The following is a 24,750-nucleotide window of genomic DNA, read 5'->3' as shown; positions in this document are numbered from 1 at the left end:
CTTTTAAAGATTAATTACCTTAAAAGTTGAATGCTAAATAATCAACCTTATAAACCTAAAGAAAAAATAATGATATAGCACGATGGTGGCATAGAATCAATTTCAAATGCAGTAAAACCAAATAAATTCGTTATTTAAATCATTTTATTTATTTATTAAAATGAGTTTCAATTTTAACCATTTTTATGAGAAATATGTAAATTTTGGAAGAGTGTTAAATTTAAATGTACAATAAGCTTATATTGGTTCACTTCCTGTCGTTTTCTTTTTTCTCTCTTTTTTTTTTTTTTTTGAGAAGTTTTATGATACTAAAATTTCTCAAATTTTAATTGTGCTTTAACTGCACGTACATGAGTATATTCAACCATTGAACATTTTAATAAAATATTTAAATTGTTTATGTCTTTAGCATGTTCAAATTAGCTAAAAATATATAAAAGTGAAATAAAGAGTATATATTTTATGAATGCTGAACAACCATTTTAACAACACAACATTAAAGGTTGTAATTAATAACGACAATAATAACAGTAATACAAACAACATTTTTACATTTAACCCTCCGTAGTAAAAAAGAAAAAAAAAAAGAAAAGAAAAAGAATTAAAAGTAAAATACAATACAAAAAAAATAAGAGCATCGTTGTACAAAATTAAATCCAACAAAGTAAAAATATAACCATCTAAATAATGACAACAATATCCCTAAGCTATTTAAGTTGTTCTATATCACCTAATTTTTGGTTGGAACCCTATTCGATCTTTGAATTCACCGAGAAGAAATTGCGTAAAACAATAAGAACAATTGGGTACAAAATCAATGGAGGAAGAAGGGCAAAGAAGGAAGAGAGATTGATTGATTAGGTTCTGATTCCGCTATTATTGTTGGGGAAATTGAAGGATCGATAGTTGGGGGTAGTTTGAGGGAGGGCAACATCAGAGCCAATCAGCTTTCTGATTTCGGATCTGAACTTGAAGAAGACGTGTTTCCAACTACCTCTGTTTTGAGATCCAAGAATTTTGGATTCCTCTTCGTTCATCTCCAGATCTTTAGCGAAGATAGGTTTGCGAGAAAGGATCCAAGCCCAGCCCCAGTCCCACCACTTTCTGACGGAGGAGCCGGCGAGATCTCCGAATGAGGACATAGACTTGGATTTCCGAAAGGCCCAAGCAGTGGCAGGGGAGGAGATTGGCTGAATGCGGAGGGAAAGAGAGGAGAGGCGGCGGCGGAGGGTTTGGTCGGAGGGGGAGTCGGTGTGGGAGAGGGGGAGGGCATCGGGGAGAGTTCTGGAGGGAAGAAAGGAGCGAGTCTTGTGGAAGGTGTGGACGACGGAAGACATGGTGGTGGGATGAGAGGGAAATGGAGAAGAGGAAATGGTGGGAACTGGGAAATGAAAATGAGAAGAGAGAGTGTATTTTGTGTATGTAAGTAAAAAGAACAGCTGGATCACAGGCTGTTTTATTCCCTCAGCGGTGGGGGGTTGGGTTGTGGGATGATTATCGTGGGCCCCTTTCTAAACCTTTCCCTTTCTCTTTCTTTTTCATTTTTTCTCTTCATCTCCAATTCTTTTTAATAAAATTATTTTTAAAACTAATGACAAAAAAATTGGTTAGGTGGGAATGTACCCTACAAAATAGGGTAGTGAAGTTGTGTATTCCGTCCATGAGTAGGTTAAGTTGAGGACTCGGACATGACAAGACATCGAAGTCGTGTATCGAGTCCACGGTTTCGTTAAAGCTTTCATGTTGTCCAACATGCATGAAGTCGTGGACTAGGTACATGACTTTCTCACATAAAACCCTCCCATCTCTTTCAGCGTAACCATTTTGCCTTTTCTCCTTCTCTCCCTCCGTCTTTTCCTTCTCTTCCTCCGCCACTACCTCCATTGTCTCCTCTTCGTAGTCATCATTGTCCCACCATTTAACATTACTTGCTTATGAGTTCAAAAAGAAGTTTTTTTAATAATGTTATTTTGTAAAATATTGTCAAAAATTAATGAATCGTGTACCCAGTCCACAAGTAGGTTAAGTGTATGATTTTGTTTATATAGAGTAAATGTAATTGTTTGAATTATGGGTTGATGTATATTTTATGGTTTAATGTATATTTTAGGACTTAAATTCATAGTACTGTATAGTGTATTGTTATGTAAATTTTAAGGCATAAATTCATAGTAATGTATGGTGTATTGGTATGTAAATTGTAGGGCTTAAATTCATAGTATAGTATTGTGTAATTATTTGATTTTATGATTTTACATTTTTGTTTCATAAATAGGACATTGCATTATTTTATATAAGTGTGGGCTTGATGTATTGATATGTAAATCTTCAAACTTACAAGTGTGTGCATATATATTTTGGAACGAAAACTTATATTGTTTAAATTTGGGGTTTTGACAGATTAAGCAAGTAGACTTTGTTTGATTATAATATTGTTGAAATAAGAGGTGATTTTGATATTTTTTGAACTTTAACAGCTGATTAAATATGTCAATGTGATCTGAAGATCTAAAAATGTCATAGCTAATAAAGTATTGTGTGAAAACATTATGAGATTTGTTGTAGTAGAATTGAACCAAAATATTTGGTATGTTAGATGCAAATAGTTGAAAGAAGATTGTAATTTGAGGTTATGTGGAAGTAGGCGTAAGAGTCACGAAATGTTTGAAATTATTAGACTTGAAGGGGAACACTCATGTTTGTATTCAGAATTAACACAAGATCACTCTCACAACTTGATTCTAATTTCATGAGTATTGAAATGCAAAATATGGTTAGAGCTAATCCTAGTATTACTGTGTCATTGCTCTAAAAAATAATTAAAAAACAGTATGGTTACAATTTCAAGTATAGACGAGTATGACAAGCAAAGAGAAAAAGTTGATTGTTGTTTTTTATGATTGAGAGAAAACGTATAATGAGCTTCCATACTGATTGAATGCGGTTGTACATTACAATCCTGAAATCCAAGTCAATTGGTATTTTCTTCCATTTGATGCACCTGGTACAAATATATTTGGAAGAGTTTTCAGGTCATTCGGTTTTACAATAGAAGAGTTCAAATATTATAGACCGTTAATTCAAATTGATGGAACCCATTTGTATGGAAACTATAGGGGAAAATGTTGACTACCTTATCTATTGATGCAAATGGTCATATATTTCCTTTTGCTTTTACTATTGCGGAAGTGAAAAATGCCTTAAGTTAGTCTTGGTTTCTTCAGGCACTGCGTGAATACGTTACTGATCAAGATGATCTTTGTTTGATCTTTGATAGGTATAGAGGCATTTTTTTTACCATTAACTATGAAAAGGTAGGTCGGAATGAACATCGAGCATAACATTAATATTGTCTTCGTCATGTTGCTAGCAACTCCAATACAAAATACAAATTCAAGCAACTAAAAGATTTGATGTTTAAGACAAGTAATCAACATCAAAGGCACAAGTTTGTAAAGTATATGAATGAATTGAAATAATTGAACCTTGAGTGTCTTGAGTATTTTAAAGATATTGACTTGAAAAAATGGACACAATCACATGATAATGGACATCGATATGGGTGGATGACAAGCAATGTAGATGAATGCATGAATGGTATTTTTAATGAAGCTAGAATGTTACCCATAACTTCTTTGATTAGATTGACATTTTATCATACAATTATGTATTTTGAACATTAACGTCGAGGAGATGAGATAAGTGAAGAAGTCGAACAAGGAGATGTGTATACAAAAATATATGATGAGAAAGCTTAAGAGTTGGAAGAAACGAGCTTCTACACATTCAGTGACATCCATTGATAGAGAAACCAAATATTTTAGGTACATCCATAAGTATGATTTCTCTATACATAGGCCAACAATCACAAGGAGTAAGTTTGAAGGAAGGGACGTGTTTTTGCAACAAGTGGCAGTCATTTAAGATTTCATGCTCACATGTTACCATCGTTTGTAATTAGATGCATTTGACATGTATACCTTATATTGAAAAATGCTACTTATTATCCAACTTTAAGCATTGTTATGACGACCGATTCCATCCAATACAACATCTAGATTGTTGGCCAGAGTTATCATTCACTAAAGTTTGCCTAGATGCAAACTTACTTAGAGAGCTCGATAACTAAAAACTACATGGATTCGTAATGAAATGGATTGGAAAGAGTCTAGTCAAAAAAGTTAGATGCACGACCTGTAAGGCAGAAGGACATAACATACGTAGTTGTCCTCTACGTACAACAAGTGCTTCGTCTTCAAGACATTGATGTGTAATATTTTTAATCGATCATTTTTATGTTAAATCTTCCCTTTTTGTGCTAGTAATGAAATTTTTTATGTTAGTAATAAAATACTTCTATTTTCTAGTTGTTTTTTTTTAAATTTAAATTTTTAGGAAATTTGCACAATGAAACATGACCTTATTAATCATATTCGGTTGTATCAACAACCATTTCATTGCTCACAATCTGTATGAGATACCTCATCTACTATGGTTTTCAGTTGTGGGAGGAGAGAGCTAGCATCCTAGCACACTCTCTATTTTGATCAACGTATTGTGTCATACTTACAGGCTGTTAGATTTTCTAGGATTTCTCAAATTGGATTCATGCAATTGGATTGAAACCTCATTACTACTTTAGTAGAGCATTGGAGACTGAAGACCCACACATTCCATATGCTTTGTGGGGAATGCACCATCATGTTGCAGGACGTTGCGATCTAGTTGGGGTTACTGATGGACGGGAGTCAATTGTGGGATTGTAATGCAACATGTATGTGAATATTCCATAGAATTTCTACAACCTGACATGAAAGGTCAAAGGCTGAGTCTGCTATGCTTGGTCGAACAATTCACAGAAGTGTCATCAGATGCTGACGTTGTGAGCTTCTAGAGATATGTTCGTGTGTACATTATGAAACTCATTGGAGATTTTTTGTTTATTGACGACCCTGGTACGCTGTATGTTTCTTATGCTTTTAAGCAAATTTGACCAGGTTGATACGTACTCTTAGGGCGCTGCATTCCTTACATGCCTTTATAGGAAATTGTGTCGAGCCAACAATGCACATTCCTTAGAAATAGTTGGGCCACTAATGTTACTACAAGTATGGACATATGACATATTTTCTATTATAGTACCACAAGTTGCATTACAGGCTCCAGTTGCTCGACCACTAAGTTTCATGTATTATTTTATTTATATATTACTTTTTTAATATATTCGCACTTTTTATAACTTTTTATTCTTTTTTCACACATTAGATGAAGTGGTGTCTTACCTTCATTAGAATAATAAGCAAATATGTTGTTAACTTATCGACATATATTTGATTGACTTGTGCACACTCGTGTGGTAAAGTATTATATGAATATTGTCTACATATTTTTTGTTGTCTACTTGTGTTTGTTTTTTTCAACAGATTAATTGGACACTATACACACCTGATATTATAACATTGCTACATGATTGATATCATAATGGTGAAGAGGTTTGGACTTACGTAGGTCCTATGATATGCTTCCATATCGTTGAGTAACGTTTACCAGATCATGTGTTGGACAATTCAGTATGCTTCAAATTGCACGAGCGCATTGTGCTTTACAGACCTGACACTGTAACAAATTGATTTAAGAGGTAAACACGATCAAGATTAGTGTAAGATTCATGAGGAGTGTTTAAAAATTGACATACACATCATGATCGTTTTGCATAAGAAGAAGCAATGCATGGGTCAACTATATCAAATGACTATTTTTTCTAGTACAAGTCATGATGATTTATCACACCCGATAACAATTACTATTATTGCATGGTCAAAATTTTAATATGATTTGTTTTCTAATTTTACAGCATGCACATTATTTAATTACATTTATTTGCAATCATTTAGAATAATTTTGTTCAAGACGTGCATAATTACTTAATCGATAAAATCTTTAAAAAATAAAAGCAAAAGATTTTATTTATTAGCTTTCTCACTTACCAATACAATACTTACATATGATGGATAGCTGCCGCCTTTTTATCTCTCTTGCTTGGGACTGCTGAAAAGTAATGTTAAAGTAAATCATTTTAACATTTCCTTTGTCTTGTTCATGCAGAGGCTAGGTTTTAAATTCCCTTCTATTGTTTCTTTCTTTTTTTCATGAAATGGGTAAGCTTCAAGCTCTTAACAATGGAGTAAAGGAATTTGAAAGAGTAGAGAAGAAAATGAATCTATAGAGAGATTTAGAGTGGTTCGGCAAAAGCACCTACATCCACTTTGAAGGTTATCAATTCATTTCTTTTAGAGATTACAAGATACGAAGAATACAGATAAGTGCTAGAAAACTTTTTCTTTTATAAAGTGGCTAAACCAACTAAGAGTTTGTTAGAAACTAATTTATAATTAATTTCTAGTTTTATTTAGTTTCTAACTTGAATTGTTTTTTAATAGATCCAGCACGTAAGGAAGTTGAGTTCAAAGATAATTTTTCTAACAAATTCTCCCTCTTGAACGAAGAACTTCCTTGATAGTCTTCTCTTCAGGTATTTAAATCCTCAACATGTAAATCTACTACTTTGAGTATATTTAGGCAGTGACTGAATTTAGCTTTAGGTAAAGCCTTAGTTAAAAAATCTGTTGCATTGTCTTCTGTGTCAACCTTTTGTATGCTTACTGTTCCCTTTTCAATAATATCACGGACAAAGAATAGTTCAACATCTATATGTTTTGTCATGTCATGGTACTACTGGTTTTTTGCTAGATGAATTGCACTTTGATTGTCACATAGGAGTTCTATGGCGTCTTGATCATAACCTAGCTCACTAATCAAACCTTTTGGCCATATAGCCTCTTTTACTGCTTCTGAATTGTTGATAGAGTTGTAGATTAGTCTTCCAACTAATTAAATTGCCTCCCAAAGTAAAAGAAAAACCAGTTAAGGATCTCCTTTTATCACAATCTCCTGCAAAATTTGCATCAACATAGCCCTTTAGAAGAATTTTAGGTTCATCAGGAGCTGCATATAGCAAGCCTCTGTTCACTATTCCCACTAGGTATCGAAATACCCACTTAGTAGCTTCCCAATGATTTCTCCCATGATTTTTCATGTATCTACTGACTAAGCTTGAGTTGTATGCTAAATCATGTCTAGTACAAACCATTAGATGTATCAAGCTTCCAATTGCATTAGAGTAAGGAACATTAGACATAGCTTGTCTTTCAGTTGATTCGTTAGGAGAGTCTTTAGCAGATAATTTGAATTGTTGTCCCACAGGAGTAGATACTGCCTTAGCATTAGCCATATTGAACTTGGCTAGGACTTTCTTAGTATACTGTTTCTGTGATAGAAACAATCCCCTTATGCTTCTTTGCCTTGTGATTTCCATTCCTAGGATCCTTTTAGCTGACCCTAGGTCCTTCATTTCAAACTCATTCTTCAATTGTTCTTTTATCTCATTTAGCTTAGTAAGATTTTTACCAGCCAATAGCATATCATCAACATATAACAACAAATAGATTAGGCTTCCATTAGTTAGCTTCTTATAGTAGACACAAGGATCATATAGACTTCTCATAAAGCCTATTTTATTGATGAAATCGTCAAACCTTTTATTCCAACACCTTGGTGACTGCTTCAATCCATATAAGGATTTCTTTAGTTTGCAAACCAGGTCTATTTTTCCTTTAGCTTCAAAACCTTTAGGTTGTTCCATATATAAGTCTTCTTCTAGGCTACCATGTAAAAAGGCTATAGTGACATCCATCTGTTCTAACTTAAGGTCTTCACAGGTAACAATAGTTAGAAGAACTCTAATTGAAGTGCTTACTACTGGAGAAAAAATTTCGGTATAGTCAGCTCCCTCTTTCTGTTTAAAGCCCTTGGCAACTAGTCTCACTTTAAATTTCACCTTCTCATTCTTTTCTCCTAAAAATTTCTTCTTGTAGACCCATTTAGAGGGGATAATTCCTTTGTTAAGAGGTCTACCAGTGAACTCCAATGTTTCGTTCTTATGTAGAGAATTAATCTCATTTTTTATTGCAGCAAGCCATTCATCTTTTTCATCACTATTTAATGCTTCTTCAAAGATGTTAGGTTCTTCATTATCATCTTCTAGGGAGTGATTAGATATGAACTCAGACCTTGCATATCTTAATAGGGGTTTAGTCGTTCTTCTTTCTCTATCTATTGGTAGGAGATAATCTTCTAGGTTTTCAGCTTGTTTATCTGTTCTGTTTTTTGAGGTGCTGGGTGCACCTGATGATTGTGGTTGATCATCAATAATTACAGAATCTTTGTGACATGGATAAATTTTAACATAGAAACTAGGAGTATGATTCTGCACTTCTGTTTGCTTGCTTGTTTCAGAGTTCATGTAGAACTCATCTTCTTTGAAAGTCACATCTCTACTAATCAAGCTTCTATTTGAAATAAAATTTCAGCACTTATACCCTTTCACTCCTTCAGGATACCCTATGAACATACATTTTATAGCTCTAGGCTCCATCTTACTTTGCTTTGTATGTACATAGGTTATGCATCCGAAGGTCTTCAAGTTTGATAAGTTAGGAGGTGATCCCCTTCAAATTTCTTTAGGGGTCTTCATGTTGATAGAAATACTAGGACTTCTATTAATGGTGTATGTTGTTGTGGCTAAGGCTTCAGCGCAAAAATCATCAGGAAGTTTAGCTTCTGATAGCATACATTTAACCCTTTCAATCAATGTTCTATTCATCCTTTCTGCAACTCCATTCTGTTGTGGAGTATACGCCACTGTCTTATGTCTAGTAATTCCACACTCATCAAAAAGAGAGTTAAAATTGTTGCCAAGAATTTCTAGACCATTATTAGTTCTAAAATATTTCACCTTCCTTTTAGTTCGAGTTTCAACTCTAGTCTTCCAAGTTTTAAAACATTTAAAGGTTTGATCTTTAGATTTAAGTAAATAAGTCCATACCTTTCTAAAGGAATCATCTATTAAGGATAGGAAGTACCTGGAGTTTCCCCAAGATGCTACTTTAGATGGTCCTCAAAGATCTCCATGGACATAGTCAAGAATAGCCTTGGTGGTATGTTCTCCTTTGGTGAACCTCATTCTTTTGGACTTTCCATACACGAAATGCTCACAACATCTATTGAAACTGGTTTCCTTCCATATTTCAAAGCTGATTTCACTTCTTTGTAAGTATCATGTAAAAAATTTATTAAGATGGCAGCCTCGCTTTCAGCCCCAAGTTTTTCTCCAGATTGATTGAAATCATTTGTCAGTTTCTTGAATTCATCCAAGTTCTTATTAAGAGTCTTGGACTGATTCTTTTTAAAAGAAAAAAGTTTCTCCTTCACATATAGTTTGCTTGGTAAGTCCTTTTTGTCATAGAGAGCCTTTAATGTCTCCCATATTTCATATACTGTATTTTCATTTATAACTTTCCTTAACACATTATCTGTAATGTTGAGAATTAGGATTTCATAAGATGTCTTCTCCATGCTTTGCTTATCTACTTCAGTCATTGTTTCTGGTAATTTCTTTGGATCTTGAATAGCTTTTAATTCCTTTTGAGAACTCAAAATTGCTTGAATTCTTTTTGCCCATAGAGTAAAATCTCCTCCTGCATTAAACCTTTCTATTTCAAACTTTGTTGTAACCATTGTAGAACCAAGGCTCTGATACCAATTGATAACATCTTTTAAAAAATAAAAGAAAAAGATTTTATTTATTAGCATTCTCACTTACCAATACAATGCTTACATATTATGGACACCCGCCGTTTTTTTATCTCTCTTGCTTGGGACTGCCGAAAAGTAATGGTAAAGTAAAATCATTTCAACATTTATTTTGTCTTAATCATGCAGAGGCTAGGTTTTAATTTCCCTTCTATTGTTTCTTTCTTTCTTTCATGAAATGGGTAAGCTTCAAGCTCTCAACAATGGAGTAAAGGAATTTGAAAGAGTAGAGAAGAAAATGGGTCAACATAGAGATTTAGAGTGGTTCAACAAAAACACCTACATCCATTTTGAGGCTATCAATTCATTTATTTTAGAGATTACAAGATATGAAGAATACAGATAAGTTATAGAAAACTTTTCCTTTTATAAAGTGGCTAAACCAACTAAGGGTTTGTTAGAAACTAATTTATAACTAATTTCTAGTTTTATTTAGTTTCTAACTTGAATTGTTTTTGAACAAATGCAGCAAGTAAGGAAGTTGAGTTCAAAGATAATTTTTCTAACATTGATGAAACACGATTTACAAGATTTGAGTTCAATGTGTTATAAAATCTTGGGTAAATGTAGAACATATTATTCAGCAGACAAGATGACTTAATGTTGCACACACAAATCAAACAAAGACGTATTCGACGGGGACAAGGGGAGGATGTTGTAGAGGGAGATCAGGATCATGCTTAATTTGAAATTGTATATTTTAATTCATATGAACTTCAATTTCGAATATAGAATCATATGGATTTCAATTTTTATTTGCACCAAAACTATGGTCATATTAGAAACTAAGAAAAAAACCCTTGAATGCTTAAAGAAAAAAGTCACTTAAAGATGTACAATTTTCTTTTATTTTTTTCTTCAAAATTTGTTAAACTAAAATAGCTTAAAATGTACAACCAAATGTATTACATAAAAACAAAGATTTGTGATAAGTGTGTATACTTTTCAAAGAGTCTAAAAAGTTCAAATAACTATTGTTTATACTTCAAATAATATGTAAGTTTTTTAAAAGAAGTTGTGTACCGAGTATACGACTTTCTTTTATGTGGCTATGACTGGGTTATTTCAACTTCCTTTTACGTGGTACCCACACGACTTCCTTCACCACAAAAATCATCATATTTTTTACAATAATTTCTCATTTTTCCTTATTTTTGTCAGATCTGTTCTAATACCCTATTTTTGAACATTAGTTTTAAAAAAAGAATTATTCTTGAACTTTGTTTCTTGATCTCTTTCCTTCTTTTTTTTTTTTTTTTTGCTATTATAATTCGTGGATTATATGTATTTTTTTAAAGGAATATTTCAAACATCTACAATAGAAGTCATTATAATAATTGAGTTTCGACCTCCATTGAAGAAAAAGGAAGAATAAGTGCTCATACAAGAGAACCTACATAGAATCTCCTAAGAACTCAAAGATACAACTATAAAACCTATAAAAATAGACCATCTTCAAGTAAGGTGTAAAATAAGAACGAATAAATCGTTACAAAAATGCTTTGCCAACAAAACATACATATATAAAAAATGATTGTAATAAGAGACCAAACATCCTCTACCAAAGAGGTGAGGGTTTCACATGTGTGCTACTATTCCTACTTTACAGTCTTCAATGAAAATTAATGACACTTAGAATCAAGGAAAAAGAGGTGGGATAGATTAAAATGTGTCGTTGAGAATAAAAATGTAGAATTTTTCTTGACAAAAGTTTTTGACACAATTTTCACGTCGTTAATTAACGACATCATCTTTTTGTCATTAAAAAAAATCCTAATAAAAAACACTTATTCCTAAATTTAAAAAATTTTCCCTTTTCATTATGAAAAAAATTAATCTCCCACAATCCCTTAGCTTACCCTAGGGATGGTAGAAATGCTAAAAAAACCCAAAAACACCCCTCCAACTGATAAACCTAGTCGAAATGTCCCCTTTTCTTTGAAACATTTCCTCCTCGTTCCCCGTCGAAAAAATCCTTCCAGTCGTCGCCATCATCCCGTACCAATCCTTAGCAAGAGCCATTGAAACCTAGGTTACAAGTCTCTGTCGTCTCTTGATTAGCTTATTCTCAACTCATATCATGCATATATTCATTATATTTATACTTTTATGCAAAATTAGAATCTAGACTCCATTACGAACCCAACACAAGGAAAAGATTCAATAATTCCACGCGCACAAAACACCTCAAGGTCGCTAGGTTGAATCCCAGTCTAACGTATTCTTTTCTTCCACTCGTAAGCCGATCTCCACTGCCACATGTCATCTTCTCCTTAGTGCACGCCTTTGACGTCCCATGTTTGAATCTCGTAGCATGCAAATCATTTTTTCTCCCATATTTTCAATGGCAATCTTGTAAATATATCGCAACTTTCTAAAAATCCCCTCTTTTTGTCAAAGTGAGCGCACTTTCGATCCTGAAGTCATGAATTTTTGTGCACAATGAAGTTCAATTAAACTCATGTCGAATTCTTCTCTAAAAAGTATGCAAGGTACTTTAATTTCTTTAAAAGAACAAGAATTGAGCATGAATTGTCGTTACAAGGATTAACAATAAATGCTTGTGTATGTCTATCTCTTTTCTTGAATCAATTTCTTTGATCAATGGAATATGTGGATAGAGCAATTCTAGTATGCATGTGTTTGATCTTTCTTTATTTAATTAGAGGATTGAATCTTAATCAAGGTTCTTGCGAGAATCAAGAAAGTTGATCTTGCAAGAACTTAGACCAAGAATCTCCTTTTTAAAGCAAAAACCGATCACGAAGTACAACCGTTTATTTCAACCGTAAATCAAGAATCTCAATTGGTATGTATATATGATGATTGTGTAGTCCTTTGCATTAATTGTTTATTTCTTATTTAATATTATGCATTGTAGGAAATACTTAAACAACAAACACCGGTAAAGAAACAAAAGATGGTTAGATTGTCAAAACTTTAGAATATGAGGCAAAATAAAGCTTCTGATGGACAATAATAGATTGAAATTCAAACAAATGATGAAGCAGTTACTAAGAAACCATTTGAGGATCAAAATAAGAGTCAAGTAGTAACTGATAAATCACTTGAAATGAAAAAAAAAGAAAAGATGAACCACGCTGACTGAAAAACAAACTTTGACAATTAAAAACGTGCATCCATCTATTTTGGCTGAAAATGAACAATCTCAACTGGTATGTATATATAAAAATTGTTAGTCCTTTACATTAATTGTTTGTTTCTTATTTAATATTATATGCATTCTAGGAAATACCCATAAAGAGAAGGAAGCTAAATAAAGCAAATGAAGATGAAACAGTTACTAAGAAACCAATTGAGGTTTAAAAGAAAGATGAATGGTCGACTCACAAACCAATGAAGTTGAAAAAAGATGTAGAACCCAGGAAAACGTTTGAGTCTAAAAAAAAAAGATGAAGTATTGCCTGTTCCACAAGTTAATCCACTCAGACTACCTACTAGAGTTGTATCAAAGCCTATAGTACCTGCCCCAGATGTCGAATTACGACATGTAGATAGATAAGATCCCATATGGTCAATGGATTCAAAATTGTGGAAAGAATACTCAGCATGGAAGAGATCTAGGAAAATAAATAACGAAGAAAAGACTGTAGTCTTCTCATTCAGAAAGAAGCCATTTTTCAAAACGCTTTGAGAAAACACATGGATAATAGAAGAAGTAAGTACTCTTTCCAAATTTCATTTTATATGTACAACAACTACACGATCGTGTACAACATTGTTTATTTAACTGAACTATCATTTATATATAATACACGATTGCTTAATTTCGAAAAGAATGTTATAAACGATCACTTGTATTTGTTAAGCGATCACTTGAATTTTGAATAGCGATCACTTGTATTTGATAAACGATCGTTGTTATTTTTGTAGACTATGGATACTTTATTGTATCACGTGGAGAATAAGATGTTATCAAGAAAGCGTCTTTACATGTCTCATTTTGAATTTAAGAGAATCATCATTTATGGTTAGTTATTCTTCTTTAAACTTTTTTGTATACAAATTAAACTACATAATCATATTTTGGCTAAATTATTTTATTTGTTCTCTAAGTTTGGCATCAATAATGAACCAACAATTCATGAACGACTTTTGATGATCATGTGCAGATATCAGACAAAGAGAAGGTTGAATGGTCAACCACAACCACACATATAGCTATATGGGCGGAAAAAGATTTGATTTACTATTTTATTTCTGTTGTTGGCATAATCTCATATAAAGAAGGGTGGGTAGGTGCCCACTACGTGATTGGCTACATCAATATTAGAGAACACTGGATGGCTATTGCAACTGACATAAGGAACTACAAGATCTTTGTGTTTGACTCTATGCCCAACTATGTTAAAAAACAACTTGTTCAAGAAGCTCTTACAATACCTACACGATGTATCCCCTAACTGGCAATAGATGTTGGACTGCACGAAATAGTAGAAAATTTTAAATTCGACCATTGGTCAATAATTAGATCCAAAGTCACATTGCAACAGGGTCCGTCATTAGATTGTGGGATTTTTTGTGCTAATTTTTTTAAATGCCTTGTAACAAATTCAAATTGTAATTGTCTAGATATGAAAAACATGAAACTGTTTAGACAACAATATGTGGTAGAATTTTAGGCAAATAGATTCTTTTGGTAAATAAAATATTTGTTTTGTTTATGATATACTTGTACAATTTTTACTTTTTAGTTTAGTTACCTTTTGACTGAGTGTTTGTATTTGTTTAGATACTTTTCAAAAAAAAAAAAGTATATATATAAAAATGACCGTTTATAGAAATCTAAAAGATCGTGTAGAAAACAACTAGAAGAAGTCTGGCCTTTAATTTCGATTTAAAACCTACATTATTAAAGGCCTTTAATGTCGGTAGGAAACCGAGATCTTTAATATCAGTTGGGGTTTAATGTCGGTTTTAATCGACATCTTTGATTGTGTTATTGAAGGCCTTTAATGCAAGTTTAAAGACGACATTAAAGAGGTCTTTAATGTCGTTTTTAAACTAACATTAAAGATCCCCAATAATGTCAATTTTAAGACGACATCAAAGCCTTGTTTCTGGGTCCATTTTTTCAAATTTATTTTTATTAAATTGTTTGCATTATTGTCCATTTTTATGATGCTAAAACCGACATTATTTGTCTCGAATTACGTCTGAAAATGTTTGTCATTGTATATTGTGAAAAATATATATAAAAAAATTGTTTGCATGCTAGCTATAGAATGCCTACTACTTCGTGGCAAACCCATATTTCTATTTCACCTGCAATGCACAAGATCGATGTAACGACCCAACTTTTTATACTAAGCTGAGGTCATTACTAAAAAGAAATAATGACAAGAGACACTTATTTGAAAGGAGGGAAACTACATTTTTCATTAAAAACGGAATACTAAAACACTGAAACATAGACGCAGAAACAAAACTGAGTCCCCATATGGCATGTCACGGATCCTTCTCTGTCGCTCGCCAGCTTGCCTCTACCTTTACCATTACCTGAATATTAAACATAGAAAGAGTGAGTATAAACATATACTCAGTAAGGGACCTACTACTAGTCCCGCTAGGTGTCTGTTAACTTCCCATTAGAGTCCTGAAAAGTGGTACCTAAGAACTGGCACGTTCCCGAATACGTGCAACATGTGATCCCGTAGGAACATATCTAGTCTTCGGTGAACCCAAAGGAACACCTAGGACAATCTAGTCTTTAGTGTACCCGAAGGAAACACTAAGACAATCAGGCTGCGAGTGATCCTATCGAATCACTTGAATCATGTCTATGTCAATGCCAGACTGGTGGTCCCGTCAGACTACGCAGTCCTCAAAAGGTGGTGATCCCGAAGGACACCCATGCAGGTACGACTCTAATAGACAAAGTTAACAGAACACCCTATCCATAGCATGTAGCATAACATAACATCATAACATGACATGAATATTAATCTTAACGTCCTTAATCATGTAATTAATATATCATCCATCAACAATCATCAACATCAATCTACCAGTCATTAACATAACATCAGTCATCATCACCAATCACCAAGTTATGCATTTTAGCTACCATCAATGCATAATCATAATTACATGCGATCTCTTGATTTCAGTTCGAAGGTCTAGTAGGAGAATCTCTTACCTTGAGATTTTAGCCAAACAAAGTACTCCCTAGTTGACAGTAAAAATTCTCTAATTAACTTGATCCTAATCATAAAAGGAAAACTTAGTATCTTAATTAATGAAATTAGCAATTGGCTAACATCCATAAAATTCTCCCAAATTAATTAACTTTCTAAAAAATTTGGGTTAGAACCAATTCAACCTTGATTGGGAAAAATCCAATATTTAAATTTTAAAAATTAGCCAATTGAACCCTTAAAGAAACCCCAAATAGATCCAAAATTAAATTAATAAAATATTAATTTAATTTCATTGGCTTACCAAGGTTACTCAGATGGAGGTTGAAAAATTCTCTTATCCTTGATGGAAAAATTCATCACTTTAAATATTCTTAACTTCAACTGATGAGGCGGCAACAGCATAGGGTTATCTTAGAGAAGAAGATGAAGAACCTTTTTTTTTCTTTACTTTCTAACTTAAGCATTCCAATGCTATTTATAGATCCAAATAATAACAATAATATTTATTATTATTATTTCCTTTTCCTTTTCCTTTTAGGATATATATATATATATATAATACCAAATATATACATATATCTTTATTCCCATTATCTTTCCTAAATAAATGTCTTAAATGCACAAAATCTTAGCCAATTATAACCATTAGTAATAATAATAATACTTCTTTATTATTATTATTTTTCTCTCACCAAAATCTACAATAAACAAATATAAATCTTTTTCGTCCAATCAAATCAACCATCTCTCTCCTCATGGATCATCTTCTTTTCCAAAAAAATATAATTATATTCCATCATATAATTAACTGCACTTTTCCAAAATATTAATTAAACATATATATATATATCCATATATATATATACTCAATTAAATCCAATTTCACCAAAACCAATTTTTCCCTCCAAAATACAAATTAACTTAAACTCTCAATTATTTTAATCAATCAAATCTTTTCCAATAAATCACTTATAACTTCCAACATTAATTATCTTAAACCAACCATAACAACTTCACTCCAGAATCAAGATTTATCTTTCTGCAGAATAATTAATTATCTTCCACAATAATTAATTATTATTTATCTTTCTCCAAAATAATTAATTATCTTCCACAATAATTAATTATTATTTATCTTTCTCCAAAATAATTAATTATCTTCCACAATAATTAATTATTATTTATCTTTCTTCAAAATAATTAATTATCTTCCACCATAATTAATTATTATTTATCTTTCTCCAAAATAATTATCCTTTTACAAATAATTATATTTTCCCAAAATATAATTATTTCTTTTTCTCTCTTACTAAATATTCTTTCTCCAAAATACAATTATCTTTTCCTTAAATAATTATATTTCAACAAATATAATTATCTTTTCCTTTAACATAATAATTATATATATATTTCCACATATACATATAATTATTAAATCTCCAACAAACTTTCCACCCCACAATTTAATTAAATAACATTCATAATTATTTAATTAAATTCAACTTCAACAACACTAAAAATCCACAACTTTACTCAATTCTCTTAACTTACCATTTAATCAAAAACTCAACAAACACCACATGACAAAACCTCTAATTAATTAAATATTCATCCAAGAAATATTTAATTAATTTCAATTCCCACATAAATCAAATAATTCTCATTAAATGAATTCAAAAATTACTCCCAATAAATTAAATCTAATTAAACAAAATTAAGATAATTAACTCCAAAATTATCTTAATTTTTTTGGGGCGTTACAATCAACACCTAAAATACCAGCATACATTTTTCTACATTTCCATATAGTACTACAACAAATATACATCTTCTAACACCTAAAATACCAACACACTTTTTCACACTTCCATATAGTACTACAATAAATACAATCATCCAACACCTTCACCTAAAAGAAGTAAATTTCCATAATTACCTCTCCTTGAACGATGCAATTATTCTCATGCCACCAATAAGTTATAAAAAGCAGAGACGGTGCTCCCAATGTCCAATCCCTTAAAAATCAACGTTAAAAAATGATAGGAAACACCGATCCAGATTCATATCAACACAATTCAATAGTGAAAACGAAACAAACAATCATATTTACAAGAACCCATAAAATTCAGAAATCCTATCTCTCAACAAGGAAAAGGCAAAACAATTCAGCTCAGAGCCAACAAAATTCTCTCAAACCAAACAACTCAAGTCAAACGAACAGAAAGTTAAATTAACAAAAAAAACGCAAATAATGAAGTAATCCAAGTAGAATTATAAGATCCAAAAGAAATAAAGAGAAAAAACCATGGAATTACTGACCCGGACGGTCGTGGAAGCTTCGACAACAAGAACAGAAGTAGAAGGACCACCATGATGAAAATTAGTTGCAGAAGAAGAAAAACAATCAGGGCCCATATATAGGTCCTAACTGTTGGATTAGAGAACTCCCATGGATCTGAAAAGGACTGAAAAAAGAAAAAGAAGAAGTGAGTTGAAGCTGTTGAGAGGTTACACAAGAAAGTGTTATTTTTTCTTCTACATTTGAAACAAAATCATGAAGAAAAGAAAGAGTGACGATGGTGGTGGCAAGCACGAGCTAGGAACGATGGTAGCAAGGATTGGGCATGAATGTTGTTGAACAAAAAGTCCCGACAGTGGTGGCAAGCACAAAGTCGGTCGAAGAAAGGAAGGAGCCACGACAATGGTGGGGGGCACGGGCTGGGCACGAGGGATGACTGTGGTGGTGGTGGCAGCGGCTGTTTGGAGAAGAGAGGGAAGAGTGTGAGATGAGATTGAGAAGAGAAGGAAGAAATTTTCAAAAGAGGAATAAAACGCATGTGGGATATTGAGAGAGTAAACTAGGAGAGAGAAATAGTTAATTTTAAAAAAATAAATAAAATAAAATAAATAAATGAAAAAGGAGCTTTAATGTTGCTTTTCAAAAGGAGGATGTTTAATGTTGATTTTAAACCAACATTAAAGCTGCATCTTTAATGTCGGTTTAAAACCAACATTAAACATCCACCTTTGGAAAAGCGACATTAAAGCTCCTTTTTCATTTTTTTTCAACTGACATTAAGGGCTAGATTTCTTCTAGTGCAAGTCTAAACGATCATGTATATACACCACAATAAAAGTCTAAACAATCGTGTATTCTGTAAAAAAAACCACAATGATTGTCTTACAATATCTACACGATCACGCAAATAAACGAATTTGATTGTGTTAACAAAGCTAAACAATCATTTAATACATCATAGGCTACCGCGTACTTGAGTCAAAACGATCTCGTAACTAAAATTTAAACGTACAGTCATCAAGGCTGAACGATCGTGTGGTGCACATCACACGATCGTGTAGTAAACTCTAAATGATTCTGTTAATACATGCAAACGATCTTTTAACTAAATCTAAAGGATCATGTTATTAAATCTCCATGATCTTGTTGTCATTCACCAACTCTAATGTCATACATTTGTACATACATATATTAGAATGAAAGAAAAAAAATCACATATTTTCATTAATTGTTCAAACTTTGCTTGCAAGTCCTACTATTATGTCTTTTACGATTACAGTTGGAACATCTTGATGAACTATTAAATTCACCTACAAATGGAATTCTTTGCTTTCTTGGTCTTCTAGCTTGACGTTTAAAGATTAGAGGTAATGTTTTCATGACAACATCTTTAACTCTCTAATCTAAATGAGTTCCAACAGGCTGAATACATCCTTTCTGATAACGTTTCTTTATAATAAGACTTAGATACATAAGAATAGGTATCTAAATTAACACTACTTAGATTACTTGACGTTAATACAATGTCAAGTAAACCTTTACTTGACGTTTTTAAAAGCGTCAAGTAATCGACTGTCAAGTATAGCCAGATTACTTGACACTAAAAAATCGTCAAGTATACGTTTACTTGACACTGTATTAACGTCAAGTAATCAATCGCACTTGATGCTTTTTATGTGTCAAGTAAGGTAGTATACTTGATGCCTTTTACGTGTCAAGTAAAATGTTATACTTGACTCCTTTTGCACGTCAAATAAGATCGTATACTTAACATTATTTACACGTCAAGTAAGATAATCTACTTGACACTATTTACACGTCAAGTAAAATTGTATAGTTGACACTATTTATCCGTCCAGTAAAATATATAGTATACTTGACATGTATTTAACATCATGTATACTGTTTATTAATATATTAAATATAAAAAAATTTTATTTTATGTTTCCTGCATTAGGTACATTCGTTTCAATAAAACATATCCATCAATAACATAAACTTTTCAACTAGTAATTACACAATTAAAAAATAACAAATAATTTAGTATAATAAGTAAACCAACAATAGTTTCATTCTTCTCAACAATCCAAATATAGCCAACTAACATTTTCTAACTATTCCAAAATCAACAATAATAATAGCTATCTTATATAGAAAAAACATGTGTTCTATACCAAAACTAAAGTCTATCCCCTTACATCTATTGCCTCATGTATATAAGCATAATGACTATGAACAAAACATTTACACAAAAAAGGTTAAGGGCAAATAATATGTTAGCTATTTACAAAATTAAGATCATATCTAGGTGTGTCTATCATATGTACTGAGCTAAAAATTCAAACCACTCCACATAAACATAAACAAAGTTAGCTTACATATTTGTTACATATTTGATATCATCTGAGGAGCTTGTTCTGAACGAGTTAAAATGGTACACCACATCATCATATGGATTAATGACTACTAATGACCAATGATCACTAAATGAAATATATATGCAAGTAATTAGCATTTCGGTACTAATGCAAGTTTGAATTGATAACAATTATACTTACCCGGGATTATAAGGAGCAACAATCAATTGATCTTATTTGGAAGTCATTAATCTACTACAAAGGTTTCGAGCTATAATCTCTTGAGTACTATGGCCAGTTGAAATAAGAGATGAATCTACAAAAACGTACTAAAAACCTTCTTCAAATCAATAATGAGTGAGTATAAGTACCTACAATAAATTAATTGCACACATCAACTTATTACTAATTAAAAAGTGTGAATATATATGTCATAAAGAAGTAACATTCATTTACGTAATATTATGAGTATATTTGCTCTTCTCAAACTTTACGATCTCAAACCAAAAGACAAAATTAACTTATAAAAACTCCTATTCACCATACCCAACACGTAGTTTGATCTAAAAACACTTCAAAACTTCAATTGAGCAACACAACATAAACGTCAAGTATTACGAAGGTGGGAATCAAACCATCGAGGAACTTTATCTACTCAACTATGCTGTAATTAGCAATCATTAGCTAGCATTGATAATGACTGAAGTATACAATTTGAAATTTCATAATTACCATACATAACATGTTGACCCAGAACATGCAATTTCACAGGTTTATTAATAGAGTTTAAATAGACAATTTGAAGATTCTAAAATGTACTAACTTGTTAAACTAAATTGGTCATCAATAATAATAATAACAATAACAATGCAACATAATCAAATAAAAATCTTCTACCTTTTATATAGTCAATACTCACTATCGACATCTCCTAAATAAAATAAAAAAACTAAATATCCTAATTCTTGCATTAGTTGCATAACCTTCAAATAATCATGAAATGCAAAAGAAAATGACAACAAGAAACTAAAGATTAACCAAATTTCACAAAAGATTCACAAAAGAAATAATCTCGAATAATAATTGAATATAATACGGAAAGGAAAAAGATAAAGTCCAAACAGAATTAATAAGCAATGAGCTATTACTAATAAGCACATTCAAAGAGGAGAAGAGAAGTACCAGCGAGGAAGGTGAAGATCCGAGCGTTGGTTGAAGAGAAGATTTGGGAAGAGAATTGTGTTTAGAAAATCGTCGTGGGTTGGAGTCGAAGGGTTGTGGGTCGCCATCAGAGTGTCGTGAGTCGTCATTGGAGTGTCGTGGGTTGCCATTAGAGTCTGTGTGGGCGGTTGTCCAAAAATGGAGAGAATAGTGTAAAGAAAGAGCGCGGCGATCGGTGGACATCGTGTGGGCTGTGGTCGCGTTCGGTGGAGATCGTGTGGGTTGTGTTGTCGATAGGTGGTGAAGATAGAGAGACGTAGAGATGGAGAAGGAATGTACACTTTAGAGTTTTAGGAGAGAAAGGCGGGAGGTGAAAGGTTTGGAGGGAAATTTTTAATAAAATCATTTTAATAAAATAATTTATTTTAATGACTTTATTTTAATAAGTTTATTTAATTGAAAGAGAGAAATAAAATGTTAATTTTTATAAATATAACAAACCACTAAAATATTTACGACCCGTGTAACAAAGCTCATGAGGTTAGTCATTTCTTCTCCTCCTTGCTACGATTTCTTTCTATCGTTTTTCTTCTTTTCCTCTTCTTTTTTTTACTGCGATTTCTTTCCATCATCTTTCTTCTTTTCCTTTTCTTCGTTTACGTCGTTTAGATTTGGGTAACCAAATCTAAATGATCGTGTAAAAAAAAGGCAAATCTAAAGGATTTGTGTATAAATTAGAGAATTTTGAAAAAAATCGTTTAGATTGGGGTAGCCAAATGTAAACGATCGTGTAATAAAAAATAAATGATCGTGTAGATCTAAACGATCGCATACTAAAAGAATTAAAAAAAATTGTTTAGCCAAATCTAAATAATCATGTACCAAATAATCTTGAAAAAATAAACGATTGTGTAAACAAATCTAAATGATCATGTACTAAAAGAATCTTAAAAAACTTCGTTTAGCAAAATCTAAACGATCGTGTACCAACTTTTGAAAAAAAATCATTTAGATTTGGGCAGCCAGATCTAAACAATCAAATCTAATGATCATGTAACCAAATTTCAATGATTGTGTAACCAAATTAAGCAATAAAATTAAAAAAATAAATCATTTAGATTTGGCTATCCAAATCTAAACAACCAAATCTAAATGATCGTTGACCAAACAATAGCCAAATCTAAATAATTGTGTACCAAGTATATTACGCACGTTGTTGACAGGGTATTTTTTAGTATTTTTCATTGTGGGCCTGTTAGCTTTTTCCATTTTTGGAATTGTTCTATACAGTGTAAATATTTTGTTGCTTTGTTATATTTTTTAAAAGACCCTAAAATAAAAAGTAATTTTATATTTTTTATATTTTTATATTTTTATACTTGACATTTTCAAAGTGTCAAATGTCAAATATACTCGACACGAGATAAATGTCAAGTAAAATCTGTATTATACTTGATGCGAAAAAACCGTAAAGTAAAATCTCCACTATACTTGATGCGATACAAAATGTCAAGTAAAAGCTAACATAAAATAATTCGAAAAATTTGGTAAAAAAATTTGTTTTCCTCAAACTATACTTGACGTTTTTTCACGTCAAGTAAATGTTCGCAATCCTTGACGCGAAAAATGTCAGGTAAAGGCTAATGTAGAATAGTTTAAAAAACTCCGTGAAAACTCCGCTTTTTTGAGACGATACATGATGTTTTTTCTTTAAAATGGTCAATACTTGATGTTCTTTTAACAAAAATGCCAAGTATGTAAAAGTAGCTAGTATCAAGTAAAGTAGATTTTGTAGTAGCGTAAGCATTCGTAGAACAGCAAGCACATGTGCACATGGAATTTTCTCAACATCCCATACTCGACAGCTACAACATCCCATGTTTAACTTCACAATGAATTGTTGATTCCATCCATTTATTTGTATTTAGTCATACTCATTGGATCAACCTAATACATATGACAAATAAAGAAAAATTAAAAAAAAAAAGAATAAACATGCACAAATATGCACAGATAGACAGAGATAGTCATCTATCTCTATCTATCTAAGACAGGCACAGATAGATTTCAATCTTTGTATATATCAGATAGACATAGATAGTAGAGATAGGCATAGATAGGTTGCTATCTTTGTCTATCAGATACTTAAAGATAGCAGTCTATTTGTGCATGTTCCAGAAGCAAACATAAAAGAAAAAATTTCTTACCAATAAACTTCTTGACTTTTCATGTTCTTTAAACGCAACACGTTCTCAGCCCAAGAAGTTAAACGACTCTTCATTGCAAAAGTAACTTTACTTCGTTCATAGAACCACTTTTGCAATACATCTCTAATTGAACTAAGCATGGTAGCCACAGATAGTTTTCTGAGATCTTTAAACACTGATTTACATTTTCTGCACAATTTGATGTCACACTCTATGATAACCTCTAATATCTGGACAAACTGACTCCATAAATCTCATGTGGTACTTAAATTCATCAACAGTGTAAACATAAGCACAACTAAAGAAATACTTATCAAGTAGTGAATCCTTAAAATGGAGTTTTAAGTTACTTAAACACAATACTCAACATCAGGAAACACTCGTAAAACTCCTTTAGAGATGCTAAGATGCCCATAAGAAACAATAGCTAAATTAGCTCACTCTAAAAAACTACCTCGTATCTTCTAAAAAGACCATGTCCATAACGCATCATTTTTAGAATCTACAATGGCAAAAAGCAAGAGGGAAGATTTGATTGTTACCATCTTGTGATAAGGCTGTTAATAGGATGCCACCAAACTTACACTTCAAAAATGTCCCATCAATAAAAATGATAGGTTTACAATATTTCCACTCTTAATTGATGCACCAAAAGCCATAAAGCAAAACATGAAATGACTGCTATCATCCATTTCTAAAGCAGTGCATGTACCTATAATAATTACAAAACATATCTATCAGCACCAACAAAAAAGAACAGATAAACTGTGATAGATACTAATATTTTTCTATCTAGATATACTGTAACGACCCAATCCTTTATACTAAGTTGGGGTCATTATCTTAAAGATAAA

General features: G+C 32.0%; 2 protein-coding genes across 2 annotated transcripts; both read right to left on the bottom strand.

Moving 5' to 3' along the window:
- Positions 1 to 480: 480 nt before the first annotated feature.
- On the bottom strand, positions 481 to 1,435 carry LOC103490448 (uncharacterized). Its single transcript, XM_008449942.3, has one exon. It carries the CDS (start codon positions 1,335 to 1,337, stop codon positions 858 to 860), a length of 480 nt encoding a protein of 159 aa, XP_008448164.2. The 5' UTR covers positions 1,338 to 1,435; the 3' UTR covers positions 481 to 857.
- Positions 1,436 to 6,811: 5,376 nt separating this feature from the next.
- Positions 6,812 to 8,362, bottom strand: LOC103490605 (retrovirus-related Pol polyprotein from transposon TNT 1-94). Its single transcript, XM_008450182.2, has one exon. It carries the CDS (start codon positions 8,360 to 8,362, stop codon positions 6,812 to 6,814), a length of 1,551 nt encoding a protein of 516 aa, XP_008448404.2.
- Positions 8,363 to 24,750: the final 16,388 nt, after the last annotated feature.

This window comes from Cucumis melo, chromosome 11 (genome assembly GCF_025177605.1).
Source record: "Cucumis melo cultivar AY chromosome 11, USDA_Cmelo_AY_1.0, whole genome shotgun sequence".
Lineage (NCBI taxonomy): Eukaryota > Viridiplantae > Streptophyta > Magnoliopsida > Cucurbitales > Cucurbitaceae > Cucumis > Cucumis melo.
This window is presented reverse-complemented; position numbering and strand designations above follow the sequence as displayed.

What these genes read in the sequence shown, in the direction of transcription:
- LOC103490605 (XM_008450182.2), bottom strand. Translation starts at nt 8,362, where the DNA reads ATGAACTCTGAAACAAGCAAGCAAACAGAAGTGCAGAATCATACTCCT.
- LOC103490448 (XM_008449942.3), bottom strand. Translation starts at nt 1,337, where the DNA reads ATGTCTTCCGTCGTCCACACCTTCCACAAGACTCGCTCCTTTCTTCCC.